At 39.4% G+C, this 19,496-nt stretch overlaps 1 protein-coding gene and 1 pseudogene across 2 annotated transcripts in view; one reads left to right on the forward strand and one right to left on the reverse strand.

Annotated features, from left to right (window-relative positions):
- Positions 1-19,496, forward strand: part of LOC306870258 (pyruvate carboxylase, mitochondrial-like) — a 373,186-nt pseudogene that overhangs the window by 208,395 nt on the left and 145,295 nt on the right. The gene's annotated exons all lie outside the window — the stretch shown is intronic.
- On the reverse strand, positions 839-18,756 carry LOC306860992 (leucine-rich repeat and fibronectin type-III domain-containing protein 4-like; the record flags this gene model as incomplete). The annotated part of the gene is made up of 2 exons (XM_079403037.1): positions 839-2,072; positions 17,027-18,756. 2 exons carry the CDS (start codon positions 18,754-18,756, stop codon positions 839-841), a joined length of 2,964 nt encoding a protein of 987 aa, XP_079259163.1.

Here is a 19,496-nt window from a genome sequence, read left to right on the forward strand (position 1 = left end):
TCACGCACAAAATATCAATTGTCAGTCAATGCCCATTTATGCTCCAAATCATGCCACCATTGTTCAATTTGTACTTTCACTTTCCTTGCAGTTTTGCACATTTGCTGTAATACCGTTGTTGCAGTTATCAATTGATCTTCTCCGATCGACTGTCCATGAGTTGGCACGTCCACTTGCTGGCCTTGTCCCTGTAATGCACATGGCCACAGGAAAATGAATCATCATATTTCCCCAAGGTCCACGTGAGTTTCTGTGGGCCTGCTTATAATTTAGTCATGTGTTTTTTTTTGTGTTTTTTTTTCACTTTGACTGCCTTTTATAAAGAAATATAGTTTGTGGTTCTCCAAAATTCACTGAAAAACCAGACTGTATGATTTTTTTGGAATCTTGACTTTTATATCTGCTGTCTATACCCTTGCTGCTTTTTTTTTCTTTCTGGAATGATCCATCTATATTATATGAGATCTTCAACAACTTTCCTTCTGAAGAGCCAGTCTAAAACCATACCATGACTTGTCTGGCTTAACTGGTCTCTCAGCCTGGTAAAGCTGGTCTTCAGCTGGTTTTGCTGGTGTCACAGTATGCCCGGCTGGCTAGTACTGCAAACCCCCTCTAAAACCAGCAAACCAGATCACATTCCTAAACCAGAGAGCAGCTAATACCACCAAACCAGCTTTTGTTGATTTTATTTTTTTTTTTATGGTTCAGCCCCTACAGTAACTTTACCACATTTTTAGCTCTTATTTTAAACTGTTTTCTCCTTCCGCATCCATCTTTTGGTCCTAACAGCCTGTCTCTTCATTTATCTACTTGCGTGTCTCATCTGTTTTCTCTTTCGCTACACCACACTCTCCTCAAGTTCTTCTGCCTTTTCATTGTCCTTTTCTTTATCCTTCAGCCACTGGTTCTTTGAATTTGTTGTAACCTCCACTTTTGGAGGGTTGGAATTTGAGTTGGTGGCGTTGTAGGCACGGATGTATCTGCGTGCATGCTGCATGTGGAAATCGTCGCTGCCGCTGCTGGTTGTTGAGGTGCTTGTTGCTGAAGTGCACTGGACAAGCATGCCATGTAACGACTGGCTCCGTTTGGTCCAGATTACGTTAAGTCTCTTGGCATAACTGTAGCAGGCTGTTGTGGCAATTTCACCCATATCGAATGATGAGCTTCTCTTGTAGCGCAGGGCACTGTGAGGAGGACTCTCGCGGGACAACACAGGGCTCTGATAGGCCAGTGAGGAATTCCACTGGCTCTCTGGTCCTCCCCGACGGACTACAATGCCTCCTCCTGTGCTGAACCGCCTGTCACGACTGTACGTAGGGCGCGGAGCCAAGCTTAAACTGGCCCGTTTACTTGTGTCCACATTGGTAGGATGCAGTTTCAGCTGTTTCGCTCCTAATTGCCGTGACGGACGTGGCAGTGTGGAGGGGGAATGATTGCTGGGGGTATAATACAAAGACATTTGCTCTTTCTCCAGCGTGTATGGAGGAATAGGCCTGACAGACCCCATCTCGACTTCTAGTCCTGCCCTGAACTGTTCCAGATTCACCTTGGGCTTTGGGAGGGTTTTTGGTTTCACTTTGGAAGTTGATTTGGGCGGTGACCCCAACCCTCCCTCTGCCACCTTTCGTTTTTGAACAAGCCCGTTGGGCAGCACCACCATCATCACATTCCCATTTCCATTACTCTGAGAAAAGACATTGGCTCCTTTGGCAGGAAGAGGTGGGGAGTCTGTTCCTGAGCAGAGGTGGGGAGTCTGTTCCTCGCCTATTTCATGATGATTGTCATGGTTGCTGCACACACGGTGACGTACCATCAGTGCCACGGTAAACACTAACAGCGTTACCACAACAACTCCACCAACCAGAATTGTAAGAGTCCCGCCAAGGAAGTGGGCTTGAAGCGAACGGCAGTCTGGGTAATTGTCCTTGGTGCTAAACTGGGTGCAACCAAGGACCTTTGTGGCGGCCATGGAAGTGACTGTGTCATCAAAAATGGCTAGCACGCACAAATTGTAGTCTGAACCAGAGACCAGGTTTTTCAGTAGAAAGCTGTCACTCGTGGGGGGCAGAATCCTGAAAGAGAAGGGGAGGGAGAGGGAGAGGGAGAGGGAGAGGGAGAGGGAGAGAGTGAGAGAGAGAGAGAGAGAGAGAGAGAGAGAGAGAGAGAGAGAGAGAAGTGTGGATGGTTAGTAACTCATGTTCCTTTATTCTATTATTCCTAGCACAAAAACCTACACTAACTAACGTAATGGAAATGTACTGGTCTATTCTGGCAAACCACCAGCCAAATTAAGGCCTTCCCAGACAATACCTCTAATATTGACATATAATTACAGGCTCGGATCAAGACCTTGACACATTACAATACAGCTTCAGTCACATTATTAAAACCCCCTTATCCTCCCACACGCAAACGTTTTTTTTTTTTCTTTATCTTTCTCACATGGAAGAAAAGCATCAGCTAATGTCTGCCGTCCACTGGTCCTGATGGGTTTAATTATGTCTCCGCTAAAAATGAAAAGACACCTTAAGTAATGCGCATGGAATATTAATTCCAGACAAACACATGATTTGGCAGTGGACATTTTTTACTGCCTTAATCCCAGAGTGTTTTCAAATAATATTTTTTTGTTTTGTTTTTTGTCCTCTTTTATTCAAGGTGTAATTTTATTGTATATTTCTTATTATTTAGCTGTTCTTATTTATTTTAAAAAAATAACATAAATGCTTAAAATTATTATTTGAGAAGCTTATTATTTGAAAATCCAATTTGACCTTTTTATAACAAGCTAAGGTTAGTTCATGTTTTGCTGTGGAGAAGCTTCCCCAAATGCAATATGAATTAATCATTTATTATATTGTTTTTACACACATGCATCCATTACAGGCTCATTAAAGTTGAAATTATACAAACAGTATGTGGAGGCATTGTGCCTTTATAGATAGATAGATAGACTAAGACTCTGCCATGTGGAAATATTTGCGTAATGCTGCCCAAATGTTCACGCAAAGAAAGAAGGCATGGTTTCAGTAACCCCAGTAGTGTTGATGCAGCCATGTCAGGGACACGCTGTGTGTTTCTAGGCGAAAGCAAAAGCACTTTATTTGGTCATCTGAAAGTAGATGTATTTAGGAATCATTAAGATTACTTGCAACAGAACAGCACAACCCAGATGTTCGAATTTGTGCACTGCATTTTATAAACGACCGTTTCATGAACCTAGGAGAGGAGGTAATTCTGACTTTGCTATGACAATCTGGCGCTTCTGAATCAGCGACTGTAAGTATGTTTTGTTCTTAGTTTAAGTATTTGCTATTGACTGTTCAAATGCAGAGTTTTGCGCATTGTGTGTGTGTGTGTGTGTGAGAGAGAGAGAGACACAGGGTCACATCACAGTGGAGTCAGCTGTCTTAATCGCGGTTTGTGTGCAAATACATACAAGCATCATCACTGTGACTGTACGCGACTATGTTTTTTCGGGCTTGAGCTGATGGTAAAAATAAGGACATTTTCTTTACATTTATTTTGAAAGCTGAAGCTCGCGATTATGGTAAGGGGCATTACATTTGCGAAGCGTGCTTGTCATGTTCGGCCAATCAAAATGCACTGTGCCAGTTGGCCAATCAGAGCAGACTGCGTTTGTCAGAAGGAGGGACTTGAAAATGTGTAGAAAATGATGCCTTTGAGAGAGGCAGAGCATAGAGGACCTACAATAATGTACAGTATTTGAAAAAAAATGTGTTTTTTGAACATTAAAGCATGTAAACATATTCTGTTACACCAAATAAAAAAGCATCATATGACCCCTTTAAACAGGTTTCCCAACATACCACCATCTGTTTGGTAAAAGAGGTAGTCCTGCATCAAACTGACTCCCTTGATTTATAGCAATCTTTTGAAAACACTTTTCAACATTTAGCTGGCTGGCTTACTTACTTTAATTGGCGTAATCTATCTCTGCACATTAAACTGGGATATACTGTACAGTATGATAGAAGTATTTAAAGTTGAAAAAGTCACTCTAGCCTCAGATTGGAGAATCTAACATTTGTATTCCGATATAAATGCACAGGCGTAATTTGTTTATTAAATCAATAAGGTTAAAAAAAGACTCTCTCCCACTCTTTCTCTCTCTGTCGAACACACACACACACACACACACTCTGTCTGCCTGAACTGCTCTGTCATTGGGGTCGGAATCTATTAAGCCCGGCTGTGCTGTAAATTATGAGTTACAGCTCAAGGTCATTCTGTCTGCCCTCTTCTAGCTTTGTATTTCCAGACTCTATGTAGCACTGCATGCCCTTGTTGTGTTGTTTTTCAGGTACAGAAAGAGATATACTACTAAAATAAACATGAAACAATGTCTCAGTAGTAGCTGTATCCAAGGCAGTATATTGGAGCTGACATATTTTAGAAGTTACTGACCATACGGTAGTAGGTAAACATCTCTCTTCCAGGACATAAAGCTAAAACAGGCATTACCATGGAAAACATGTAAGTGCACTAGATATAGTATGTCTGTAGGTGGATTCCTTTTTTATCTAGATGAGTAGGTGCACTAAATGTGAATAGCAAAGCAATAATGATAGCATTGGTGCATTAATTTGACACGTCAGTTGAATTTGTACTATTTGTGAATCTGGATCCACAAATGTAAAACAAGGGGAAAAATATACCATAACAACTAATTATATGACCAATGGAAAATGGATAAAGAAAGACAAGTGTATTTGGCAAAAGTGACAGGTGTCTGTCTCTGGGTGACAAATCAGTACTAACTGCATTGCAAACTAGATCCACATATTGACTGGGCAGATCAGTATTGGCTCGTGTCCCGTACAAAGTGGATGTGATCTTCAGCAGTCTTAGTGTGTTTATGAGTGTCTGTATTATTTATATTTTCTTTTTGTTTTGTTTTTGTCCTTTTTTAACATAAATGTTGTAAAGCCTGATACAAGACTGAGTCTGATACTCAAACTGAGCTCAGCCAAGAAGTCAGAGATTTCAGTATGAACTGAAATACTTCAGAGATTTCAGTATGAACTGAAATATTTCTCTTTGAATTCCCACAAGACCAAATTATCTGAGCTGATGCTATCCATATTAAAGAGATAGTTCACCCACAATGTAATTTTTTTATCATCATTTATTCACCTTTATGCTGTTACAGACCTGTCTGACTTTCTTTCCATTTTAGAACGCAGAAGGTGAATTTTTTAAGAATAACTTGGCCACTCTGTTCCATATTATTAAAAAGAATGGGGGGGGGGGGGGGGCTGACAACCTCCAAAATGATAAACAGAATATAAAACTGTCATAAAATAGGTTCATTTGTTGTCTTCTAAAATATAGCTTTGTGTGAGGAACAGACAAAAATGTACACTACCACTCAAAATGTTGGCCGTCTGTAAGTGTGTTTTTTTTTTTAAGAAATTAATACTTTTATTCATCAAGGACACAGTAAATTGATCAAAAGTTTAAGTACACACTTTAACTTTTGATCAATTTAATGTGTCCTTTCTGAACATGGACGCATTAAATTGAGCAATGTTAGAAAAGATTTATATTTCAAATTATTATTAATAATTAATAATTGTTTAATTATTATTAAATTATTTTGAACTCTCTGTTCATCAAACAATCCTGAAAAAAGAGCATGAGAGACTTTTTTCAAAAACATTAAAATAATCTTACCAACCCCAAAATTTTGAATTTTGTATATCATTATTCAAGCATTTGTTTCATTCACTTTTATTCTGTTACCCGTTGTGACCAAATCTTTGACTCAGTGACTAAAAAAGTACAATTTGTTTACAAATCAGACCGCTTCCAGTCCTAGACTTCTGGGGGCCCTAAGCAAAAATTGAAGCAAAACCAAACCTATAATCTGTTCATTCAGAGCAGTTTCACTGTCACTGTCACGAATCTGGTCCATGCTCTCCCGGTTAACCACCATCAGAGGTCACCCGTTCACCACATTGACTTTCACTCACAACACACTGGACTCCATTTCCCACAATGCATTGCACAGATCACAGCTGTCACCATTCACACATCACACACACCTGATACTCATTTCACAATCACCACTACACACCATATAAGCCTGGGACTTGCTCTTGCTCAGGGCCGAGTATTGTTAGCGTTTATCACTAACCCAGCGATAGCAACTTTACAGAGCCATTGTTCTAGTCTTAGTCTTGCCTTGTTTTCCTGCCGTGTCTGACCCTGCCCGTGTTTACTGGATTTACCCCTTTGCCTTGCCGTTTGGACTGTGTTCGCTCCCCGTTTGGATTATTGCTTTCGTTTCTGGATTATCTCTCTGCCTTGCCCCTTTGGATACTGTTCGCCATTCGTCGACCCACGCTTGCTCCACGGATTGCTCTGTCTTGCCTCTGCCATACCTGTTTGCTGTCTCCTGACCCTGCCTGTATGACCATGTTGTATAATAAAGCTTTGCATATGGATCCGCATGTCTCACGTCTCGTCAGCCCCGTAACAGTCACCAAACAATAGTGAGTTAAAACAATCAGTAATGCAATAAAAAAGAAGAAAATTACAAATAGTAGGACAAATACAATAGAAAAAGATGCTAATTAAATAAACAAATAAGCCTACTAAAAATAATAGCCTACTATACAGAAACTGAATAAATCCACTTGGCTCAAAAATCTGAGGGGGCAAGTTTGAATGGGCATGGCGCCTCTGCCGACTTCCCAACTGTTTATGTTCACTTACAACATAACAAACCACTTTAAAGTGAAAAGTCACCAATGCTAACATTTTGACATATTTTTGTGTGTTTTTAAGTGCACACTTGTAACCCAAAGTAGCCTATACTTGTCCATGTGAATCAGATATGGCTACATATTTCTTGTAATCTAATGAATTCAAGGAGAGATACAGCAGGGATGGATGTTAAGGTTTTCACTGATAAACAGCTTTTTTGGCATTAACTTTATAAATTTGGGGAAAATGGTCAGGATATTTAGCTTAATAGCTTAAGCTTTTGTTTACCATGTATGGAGGAAAGTCATAGGGGTTTGGAGCAACATATGTGTGACTAAGTGATGGCCATTTTTATAGTGAACCGTCACTTTAATTTTATAGCTCTATAATCTTACTGTACCATATGTCAAGAATTGTGTCATTTTGTCTATTTTTTTCTCCTCAGTTGATAGGTGAGATTGAAAAATGATTGATAACTCCATTAGTTCTCCTGAGCTTTATACTATAACAGCCATTGAGCAATAAAATTTTCGGTAACACTTTAGAATACTGATTCTTTGTTAATGAATAACTACACAGGAACAAGTGACTAATGCACTATTAACATTGTAGTAACTACTATTACTTAACAAGAAACTATGATTATTGATTTAGTAAATAATAGCGCTCACTTGAAACTGGTAGTTCACTATTAGCCAATCAATAACTTTTATATATATACTGGAGAACTACTAAGAACTACTGTATACAGGTTCATAATTAATGTGAATTATGCACAATGTATAATTAATTCTAAAATTAATATGATGGTAACCCACTAGAAATGACTGAAGAATTATCAAATTCTTTTAAAGGAACTACTAACTACTTGGATCAATATTCTAAAGTGAAAAGCATCATAACTCCCAAATATCGACTGACGTCATTGTAAGCTTTTGAGATATATGTAAGGTTTTGGATAGTAATGACTCAAGTGTTACTACATCCTTCTGAAGAAACTACTAATTATTTGGACCAGTATTCTAAAGTGAAGATCACGGTAACCCACTAGTAATGATTTAAGTGTTAACAAATCTAGCAAAATGAATTACTAACCAAAACCTTACAAAAACTTTAAAAGTTTACAATGAATTCAGTAATTACTAGGGAGTTATCACGATCTTCATTTTAGAATACTGATCCAAATAATTAGCAATTCCTTCTGAAGAATTTGGTAATACTTGAGTCATTACTAGTGGGTTCCTATTACCTTTACTTTAGAATGAATTATACATTATGTATTATGTATATTAATTATGAACCTGTATACAGTAGTTCTTCGTAGTTCTTAGGGAGGTATGAAAAAATAATAGTTATTTATTAGCTAATAATGAACTACCACATTCGACTAAGCACTATTACTTACTACTTCATTAATCAGAGTTTCTTGTTAGTTACTAGAGTGCTAATATTGTGTTACTCATGTGTTCTTGTGTAGTTATTCATTAATGATGGAACAGTATTCTAAAGTGTTACCAAATTTCCTTCTGGATTGTCAGCACTCGTAACGTTTCAGAAGAGTGAGTTTGACCTTTTCTTCTAGTGCCTTTAATTTAGGTGTCTGAATTTGTGAGATGGAACTGCACAATTTCAGATTTTGCCTTGTCATACATCAACACACATACACATCCATTCTGCAGTAAAAACTAACAGGGAAATGTTTTGTGAAACTGGTGACACAGAAACAGTCAATTATTAGAACACTCTAATAATAGAGCGAGAGAGAGAGAGAGAGAGGCGGGATGGAGCCTGAACGAAAGGGAAGGAGACAGAAAATACTTTCATCTTTTGTCCCCACTACCTTAATGTTCATAAACAGACTGCTTTTATTCTGTAAACCCAACCCTGCCTTTTCTTGTCACACTCTTTCCTCCCATCCTCACCCAGTTAATGTCAGTCTTTTTCTCTCTTGCTTCCCTCTGCAGCATCCACCTCTTTCGTATTGCATTTCTTCTGTGTATCCACTGAGACACCTTTTCTGCTGTTTCTTGTTCTTGAGAAAAAGCTATACATCCAGGCACCAAACCAAAGCCAAGATAAAAGCTTTCCCTTTACCTGTAATCTCTCTCATTCTCGATTTTTCAGTCTCTGCTCCTCTTCCTGTTGTTGTGGTGGCCGTCAGCAAGATAGGTTGTGACATGCAGTTTAAGCTCATTTAAAGACTTCATTATTCTATCCCTTGAGCCCTCTGTCAAACTCTCTATCTCTATCTCTGTCCCACCCCTCTTCTTGATTTCCCATTCCCTCTTTCTGTCTCTCTTTCTCTCCCTGCCAGCCCCCCTGTCAGATTCAATGTCTGTGGAGTCAGAAGCTTGTAATTCTCCCACACCACATAGACACATTCACTCTGTCTTGGTCCCTTAATGAAGGACAGACAGCAAGAGGGCATATGTTACTTGCCATAGATGTTGTCTCAGGGAAGTGCAAGATGTATCGAACATGCTCTGAAAATGTCTGACAACGACCATGCTGAAGCTGCTGCTAGAGCCACAGACACTGATAACATAAGAAAGCAGTAGGACTGCCTTTGCCTCAGGTTCAACACGAAGCTCATTATTATCACGATTTGTGCTGACAAGAATCAGAGCATGGCATATTCATTATTGCAATGCTGTTAAATGTCATATTAAATGGGTTATATAAGTTGGCTCTGAATGCACATAAGTGGATTTCTGAACAATTAGCCTGTAATATGACAGTAGATCATATTTAAAAGCCTGTTTTTTTAGCCCTATTGAAATTCCAGTCCATCACTTTAATGTCACTTTCAATGACGTATTCTTGAAATCCAGATTTAGTCAACATATGCTATTCTAGTTAATTTAAAAAAAAAGAGAAACTCAGCGACACGATTTATCTGTGGCAACTCAGTTCTCAGTGACCTAATAAAGCACTAGACGGCACTGGCACAGTTTTTGCAGTTGTTGTAGTTGAAGACTTGGAGTTCATGTTTGATCTTAAGAAGTTAATTTTCACTAACAAGATATTATTGCAAGTTACTTAATGAATTTTCAGATAAAACGTGTAAATGTATTAGTGAATAGATATATTTTGCTTTATTGGGGTTAAAGGGTTAGTCCACGCAAAAGTGAAAATTCTGTCATTAATTACTCACCCTCATATCACTCCAAACCCTAAAGACCTTTGTTCATCTTCAGAACACAAATTAAGATATTTTTAAAGAAATCCAAAAGCTTTCTGACCCTGCATAGACACCAACGGAACTACCACATTCAAGACCCAGAAAGGAAGTAAGGATAAGGAGTAAAATAATCCATGTGACATCAGTGGTTCAACTTTATTAAACATTTTCCTCTCTTCTATTTCAGTCTTCAACGTTTGTTCACGAGAATACCATGGCACGTGTGTGGTGCTGCTAATGCAGGAGCCAACGTTTTGACATAGAACCCGGATGTGTTGCACCTTGTTTACAAGCAGAGGAAGACACACGCTGTAAATAAAAGTGTTCGTAAACATGTCTGAAGATTTTGACAGAGAAGACCACTTGCAATTTTTTTGCCCAGCTTTACTTATTTGAACCATTACTAAGAGAGATGGAAGTTCTACGTCAGAACACTGGCTCCTGCGTGAGCAGCACCACACGCATGCGTTGTGTTACAAACACAAAAAAGTATTCTTGTAGCTTCATAAAATTAAGGTTGAACCACTGATATCACATGGACTATTTAATGATGTCTTTACTACCTTTCTGGGACTTGAACATGGTAGTCTATGTCTATGAAATCTTGATTTGTGTTCCGAAGAAGAACAGGTTTGGAACAACATGAGGGTGAGCAATCCCCGATCAGCACTGCTCTAGCCATTAAAAATGGGTCAGATCAAAAGTTAGGCAAAGAAAAACGCATGTAACTTCAGCTTCGAAATGACAGACAACAAACAAAAAAGGTAATTTGCAAGAGCTGCGTCACAACGCATATCAACAGCTCCCTTATCGGCTCTGCTTTCAGTACTGGAGAATAAAAGATACATTTTTAGATGTTTTTATTAGTAATAATAATAATAATTCGTTACATTTATATAGCGCTTTTCTAGGCACTCAAAGCGCTTTACATAGTAAGGGGGGTATCTCCTCGTCCACCACCAGTGTGCAGCATCCACCTGGATGATGCGACAGCAGCCATAGTGCGCCAGAACGCCCACCACACATCAGCTTATTGGTGGAGAGGAGAGAGTGATGAAGCCAATCAGTAGATATGGGGATGGTTAGGAGGCCATGATGGTCAGAGGCCAATGGGCAAATTTGGCCAGGATGCCGGGGTTACACCCCTACTCTTTTTCGAAGGACATCCTGGGATTTTTTATGACCACAGAGAGTCAGGACCTCGGTTTAACATCTCATCCGAAGGACGGTGCTTTTTACAGTATAGTGTCCCCATCACTATACTGGGGCGCTAGGACCCACCCAGACCGCAGGGTGAGCACCCCCTGCTGGCCTCACTAACACCTCTTCCAGCAGCAACCTAGTTTTCCCAGGAGGTCTCCCATCCAGGTACTGACCAGGCTCAACCCTGCTTAGCTTCAGTAGGCAACCAGTCTTGGGCTACAGGGTGATATGGCTGCTGACAGGGTGATATGGCTGCTGACATATCACAGTAGGCTACATAAACGTTATCTTACACATTTTATCCCCCCAACAGATTAATTGGAAATAAGTTTATAATGCATGTTCGCTAATTCAGAAGACCGCACACACAGCCCGTGTCTCTGAATGCTTCTCATAGTTGCTCCGCTCTGCCCCACGCCTCACGGACGAGCAGTTTACACTTGTCGCACACACGCAGCCTCGTAATGCTCTTTTATACTCATGGTATTGTGCCCGGTTCTGCTCCACAAGTCTCTCACGAGTGCATCTGCCAATATGGACGAGACCTGATGCACACACACAACCGGTGTCAACTCACACCTGGCTCTGCGTTTAAAACGAATGTAAAGTAAGTCTAACTGCTTGCCAATTTCACTTGGATGAAATTAAACATTCAGCACATTTCCCACTTGTTCTTAAAATCCCAAATACCTAAAAATGAATAAATCAGCCTGTGTAACATGTAATACTTTTAATAATTGACTAAAGAAATCCAGTTCTTTATTTATAAAAAAATAAAAAAATATTTCCTGTGAAATAATTCTCTAAAAGTAGTAATACCATTATAATCTTCCCTGCAGAAAAAAAACAAAAACACACACACACACAAAAAAAAAAAAAAAAAAAAACAATAGAACCCCTCCCAAAACACAATAAAAATGTAATGGATTTAAGGGTTATAATGGGAATTGTATTAGTTTTAATGTAAACTAATGGTGTCTACTGGTATTTGGTGCATTCTATTGGTGGGATGTAATCTAGCAGATGGCAACCAATAGAACAAGAGTAATTCCTATTGGAATAATGCCCAGAACAAAAAGGAAATTTGTAATGGTTTTTATGGAAAGAATAAGAGTTTTTATAAGAATTTCTGTGATGGTTTCTTTTGGATTTTTTTAACGATATTCATACTGTGCTGCACATTATTGACAATATTGAGCTGAAGCTTGACTTTGCAAATTTAAAATTGCAAATAAAATCGCAATCACAATATCTGTCAAAAAAATCGCAATTAGATATTTTCCACAAATCGCACAGCCCTATTATACAAAGAAACAAGTGTTAATGATAAATCCCCTGCAATGTTTGTACTGGCTACTGTATATAGGCCACCAGGACACCATACAGACTTTATTAAAGAATTTGCTGATTTTCTATCTGAGGTAGTGCTGGCTGCAGATAAAGGCCTAATTGCTGATGATTTTAATATCCATGTTGATAATGAAAGAGATTCGTTAGGATCAGCATTTATAGACATTCTAAACTCCACTGGTGTTAAACAACACGTTTCAGGACCTACTCATTGTCAAAATCGTACTCTAGATTTAATACTGTCATATGGAATTGATGTCGGTGGCGTTGAAATATTGCAGCAGAGCGATGAAATCTATAGTTTTGTGTATATTCCATATAGCTAAAGCTGTAAAGCCAACTCCTTGTTACAAATATGGTAGAACCATCACTTCTACCACAAAAGACTACTTTATAAATGATCTTCCTGACTTATCTCAATTCCTCAGCATATCCAATAGCTCAGAACAACTTGATGATGTAACAGAAACTATTGACTCTCACTTTTCTAGCACTTTAGATACGGTTGCTCCTTAACGCTTAAGCAAGATTAAGGAAAAGAGTCCAACACTGTGGTATAATGAGCACACTCGGGCCCTAAAGAGAGCAGTCCAGAAAATGGAGCGCAGCTGAAGAAAAGCAAAATTAGAGGTATTTCGTATTGCTTGGCGGGAAAGTACCATATCCTACAGAAAAGCATTACAAACTGCTAGATCTGGTTACTTTACGTCTCTTTTAGAAGAAAACAAACACAACCCCAAGTATTTATTTAATACAGTGGCTAAATTAACAAAAAATATCAGCAGGTGCAGACATTACCCAGCAGCACAGTAGTAATGACTTTATGAACTACTTTATTTCCAAGATAGAAACTATTAGAGATAAAATTGTAACCATGCAGCTGTCAGCCACAGTATTGCATCAGATAGTGCACTTTAGATCCCCTGAGGAACAATTCCACTCATTCTCTTCTATTGGAAATGAAGAATTGTATAAACTTGTTAAATCATCTAAACCAACAACCTGCACTTTAGAACCTGTATTTTAGATCCTCTTCTGAATATTATTAACTCATCATTGTCATTAGGATATGTCCCAAAAACCTTCAAACTGGCTGTTATTAAGCCTCTCATTAAAAAAACACAACTTGACCCCGACGAATGAATTAATTACAGACCGATCTCAAATCTCCCTTTTCTGTCAAAGATATTAGAAAAGGTAGTATCAACTATGTTCCTTCTTAGAGAAAAATGATATATGTGAGGATTTCCAGTCAGGTTTTAGACCATATCATAGTACTGAGATTAGAGTTACAAACGACCTGCTTTTATCATCTGATCGTGGTTGTATCTCTCTATTAGTGCTACTGGATCTTAGCGCCGCGTTTGACACTATCGACCACAACATTCTTTTAAATAGACTAGAAAATTATGTTGGCATTAGAGGAAGTGCACTGGCATGGTTCAAATCATACTTATCTGACCGCCATCAATTTGTTGCAGTAAATGAAGAGGTATCGTACCAATCACAAGTGCAGTACCTCAAGGCTCAGTACTTGGCCCCTTACTTTTCACGCTTTACATGTTACCCTTGGGAGATATCATTAGGAAAAAATGGTGTTAGCTTTCACTGTTATGCTGATGATACCCAGCTCTATATTTCTTCGCGACCTGATGAAACTTACCAATTTCCAAAACTAACGGAATGTATATTTGAGATCAAAAACTGGATGACTAGCAATTTCTTACTGCTAAATTCTGAAAAAACAGAGGTGTTAATTATTGGACCAAAAACTTTTGCATGTAATAAGCTAGATCACTGTCTATTACTTGATGGCTGCTCTGTAAATTCTTTGTCATCAGTTAGGAACCTAGGCGTACTTTTTGATAGCAATCTTTCCTTCGAAAAGCATGTTTCTAGCATTTGTAAAACTGTGTTTTTCCATCTTAAAAATATATCTAAATTACGACCTATGTCAAATGCAGAAACATTAATTCATGCATTCATGACCTCGTGGCTAGATTATTGTAATGCTTTATTGGGTGGTTGCTCTGCACGTTTAATAAACAAACTCCAGCTGGTTCAAAATGCAGCAGCTAGAGTTCTTACTAGAACCAGAAAGTATGACCACATTATGACCCTATTAAACATTGTATGCATTTTAAGATCTTGCTAATTACCTATAAAGCCCTGAATGTTTTGGCACCTCAGTATTTGAGTGAGCTCTTAACGCATTATAGTCCTTCACATCTACTGCAATCTCAAAACTCTGGCCATTTGATAATACCTAGAATATCAAAATCAACTGCGGGTGAGAGATCGTTTTCATATTTAGCACCCAAACTCTGGAACAATCTACCTAACACTGTTCGGGAAGACACACTTTGTCAGTTTAAATCTAGATTAACACATAATAGACTATCGCATTTCTATAATTAAAATCTGTTAAAGTATTGTTAGTGTAGGAAAGTCTTTCCCTTTAGTTGCCACTTCATATTTAACCACTAGAGGGCACATATCTTTCATTTTACTGATACCTGTTTCCTTTCCCTTTAAAACACTGTGCTTTATACACCACACACGCTGGGTCATGTTGAGCAACCAAACTTTAAATCAGTGTGCATTCATGCAGAAAAGTACGTTTATTTGCATTCTCTAGCAGAAACATGCATGTTAATAATGTTGATGTTATTGTGATGATGTTATATTAATCTTGTAAGCGTATATCTGCACAATATGATGATATTCATTAATCTACGTTGGGAAGCTAACATTCTAGTCTCAGAGACACGGGCAATAGTGCGTAGTTGTTAATTTAACATATAAATCTTGATCAGTCGTTTAAATATAACTTGAGATGCATTCTTGAGATGATCAGAATTGTGAATTTGTAAGTGAATTTCAGACCATTGATGATTGTTTATCTGTTTATTCTCAGAATGTGAATGTTTAACATCTGTTAATAGAAAGACTGAAATATACTTTATATCTAATTTCCACAATTTTCCTCTATTTCAGACCACACCTCGACAAACACCTAAACGCCAATACTTTGTACTTGTATACATTTATGCAACGCCATTGCTCTCCCACGAGACTTGTATTTATGGACCCAACTCATTAAACTTTATGACTTATAACTCTCTGAGCCCTTACTCTCTTACCGGAGTCACCAGTTTTCAAGGTCTATCAATAAAATCCAAAAGTTCTCCTCTACAGTTAGGCTGCATTAATTAGGTCAACCGGAACCGGGAACACTTCCCAAAACACCTGATGTACTTGTTACATTGTTAGAAGAATGGCATCTACGCTAATATTAGTCTGTTTCTTTCTTATTCCTAGGTCACCGTAGCCACCCAGATCCAGACTGTATCCGGATCGGATGGTGGATCGAATATCAAACCAATGTAAAGCTGCTTTGACACAATTTGCATTGTTAAAAGCGCTATACAAATAATATTGACTTGACTTGTGGGCGTGTGTGTGTGTGTGTGTGTATTTGGAACTTCTACCTGGACTAGGCAAATTTCAGAACTGAAAAAATGGCTTCCTTTAATTATTGCGTCTAAATTTTAATTGAACTGGAAACATCAATCGCACGGGACTTTCAATTGTAGCAAATTAGTATCTGGTTGTTTATCTTTTTGTCTATATGTCTGTCTATTCATAAGGCTTATCAACCTTCAGGCTCCATGGTTTTTTAACATTTTATTTTCAAAACTTGCAAACAAAGTTTTCTCAAGCCAACATTTAGAGATTGTCTGAATAAACTTGAATTTTCTAGTAAAAATAAATCTTTAATTCAAATTCACAAATTAAATAAGGGTGCATCCCAATCAGCTCCCTTGTTCAGGAGTCAGGGCACTGATCAGGGAGTCAGCCATTTTAAGGACTGTCTCAATCTCGAAATCCTTCCAGTGCAGTGGAATGTTCGCTCCCTGAAAAATCCCACAATACACCGCAAAAACTAGGGAGCATCGGTGCTCACTATGCTCCCTTACATAAACATAAACCACACGAGTCAACTCGATAAATATAATGACACAGACCGTTTTTAGTATATTTCAGCATAAACACATTGCTAGACAGGTAATGAACACATGTAATTATCATTTATAATTAATATTTTGCTGAAATGTTGTAAGAACATGTAACAGAACAATGTGTTTAAAGAGAATAACAAATAAAATCAAAATTTGATTGGTCCTGCCTGTTGTTTATTAATTCAGGCAGTGATGTTCTACTATGTTGTCCGTTGACGCTGTAAATAGTCATGTCACTGGAATTCAAGTAACCACTGTCCCAACATGCAGTGAGTCAGGGAACTTACCAGTGACCGAATTCGTGTACACAATCTACTGATTCACAAGCTCGGGAGCTAGGGAGCTGATTGAGACGCATCCTAAGAATTAAATGCATTCTCAATTCAGTTTTGAATGATGCGCAAAACTCACTTCTACAGAATCTATATTCTATTTGTTTCAATTCTTCAACTGAAATCACCTCGTAAATCCATCATGTGCATTTGATCCTAACCCTGAAAGCTTATGTCATGGTTTCAATGTTTACACGCTTACTCACCTGTAAATTAGTGTCTCATCAGCAGTACAGTTATACTGTATTTGATACATCCACACCAGATTGGCTCCCATCAGTCGACCCTTATCCCATCTCACTTGTGCTGAGGTGGAGGTCACTCCTTGTACTCCCACCATCTGCTCCTCAACCACTTCGCTGACCACATCCTCTCTCTCTGCCTGACCCTCATCCCGTCCCTCCTGGGGGTCAATGTTAGTGTCCAGACCAGGGCTTTGCCCACTGGAAGTCTTCCCTCTGGTGATGTCCGATGATCCTGGGTCACGAGCTAACAATACCGTTCCATTTCCACGATGAGGGAGGGGAATAACCTTTAGATCAACAAGTGAGGTGGCCTCACCAGCAGCATTGATAGCAATGCAAGTGTATGTACCATCATCACGGGCAATAGTCACATGTAGCTCAAGAGTGCCATTTCGGAAAGATGTGGTACGACTGGAATTGCCAATGATGCGGTCATCTGGTGAGACCCAGTGCACCACTGGCTCTGGATCACCAATAGCACGACATTTGAGAGTTGCCCTTTGACCCTCCAAAACCCAGAGTTTGTGTGTATGTCGGGTAATAAGCGGAGGTTCACATGCAAATTCCTCCTCAGGTATAGACCAGAAATAACGTCCCGCTAAATGAAGGGGTGTAGCACACGTTTCCATATCATCACTGCGGATCAGCCTCCTCAACCAAAGCAGTTCACAGTTGCAGTGTAATGGGTTACCCCCAAAATTTAAGTTGATTATGGCATTGTAGGGTGTAGGGCTGATGACCCCCGTCTGGGAGCGAGCAAACAATGGATCGGGTGGTAAAGTCTGTAGGCGATTGGAGGTCATGTCCAATCGGGCTAGTTTGTAGAGCTCACTAAAAGACCCCTCAGCAATCTGGTCAATGAGATTGTGATCTAGGTTCAAAGTGTGCAGACTGGCCATACTCTGAATGGCATCCCAGGGAGCCTTGCGCAGATTGTTATAAGATAAGTCCAAATCCTCTAGAGTGAGTAAAAAGTCATCAAAGGCCTCAGAGGAGATATTGATGAGCTGGTTGTTGTTGAGAATGAGATGCTGCAGGTTTATCATGCCTAATAAGTCTCGTGGGCCCACCTCTGAGAGTCGGTTGCCATCTAAGTGCAGCGAACGAAGACTTTCCAGATCTCCAAATGCCAGTGGCCGGATGTGACTGATGGTATTCCGGGATAGTGTCAAATCCACCAGTCCCGTCATGTTGGCAAAGTCAGCTCCTCCCACTTCTCGAATGAAGTTATCGGCAAGGCGAAGCTCAACAGTTCGGCGGTCAATGTTTGGCGGGACAAAAAGAAGACCTTTGTCGGCACAAAGTGTGCTTAGAGATTCTGAGAGATTCCTGCAGACGCAATGGAAGGGGCACGCCGACACTACACCCCACGTCTCGCCAGCTACAGCTCCTGGAATCTGACTGAAAAGAGCGGGCAGCCAGCAGGCACAAGTGACCAGTGCCAGCCAGTGCAGTAATTGCAGTGGTAGTGTTGGTGAGGATGCGTCTGGGGGTGAGTATCTGCTGGTGAACTTTGGCCACAGCGGAGGAGAGGGTTGACGAAATGCTTCAGAGGTTTTGAGGATATTTTGTTTCAGATGGATGGATGGATGAGAGGGCAATGAGGGGGAGTGTGTGTTCCTGTGAGGATGGCATAAAATGTGGGACGGATGTGGTTTTCTGAATGGCTGAAGGGGTGGGGAGTCTTGCATGGTAGATAGGGGAGTGATCCACAGACCTAGAAAAAGCAGAAAGAGAAAGACATCAGTCATCCTGTTTCAAGTGTCAACTTTGTAGTTCTGATGTGTGTGGTTTCTTTAACTCTGAATGAGCTCATGCAGTTGCTCTGCACAGGAATGTCTACGCTTGGGCACCCTGTGCATAACTGCATGTTAAATTTCAGCAAAACCAATGCCATAACCACACACTCAAACACCGTTGGTGGAAACTGCACATCTGCACAGCTTGTAAATTTACACTCCCACCTTTCTGTGTGGCAGTTTTCTTTGAATGAAGAGCTGTTTGCTTCACTTCAAGAGAAGTAAGAGCCACAAAAACTCTAGTCATTTCACTGAAACTCAGCACTGATGGGCAAACTCTGTTTAAGAAGTGTTTTTTGTTTTTTTAATGATGTGGAAGCTACACGGTAAAGATAAGGTCAAATATAGTATAACAATCTGTACAAATAAATTCAGAATGCAAACGTTGTTTGAACAGATGAACTGGTGTGTAAACATGCAGGAAGAGAGAAGGACAAAAAGAATGAAAGAATCATGACATCACATGAAAATGCTAATTACAGGTTTGAGACTGAAAAATCTATAATATCTGTAATTTGATCTCTTGCGCCAATTTGTCCCTTGCACTGAGTTGTCATCGTAAAATATGGGTTTCAATCCAGACATGAAGCTAAAGAGGTATTAAGTTCTTTGAGAGTGTACATCACACTTTT

This window comes from Barbus barbus (genome assembly GCF_936440315.1).
Source record: "Barbus barbus genome assembly, chromosome: 1".
Taxonomy (NCBI): Eukaryota; Metazoa; Chordata; class Actinopteri; order Cypriniformes; family Cyprinidae; genus Barbus; species Barbus barbus.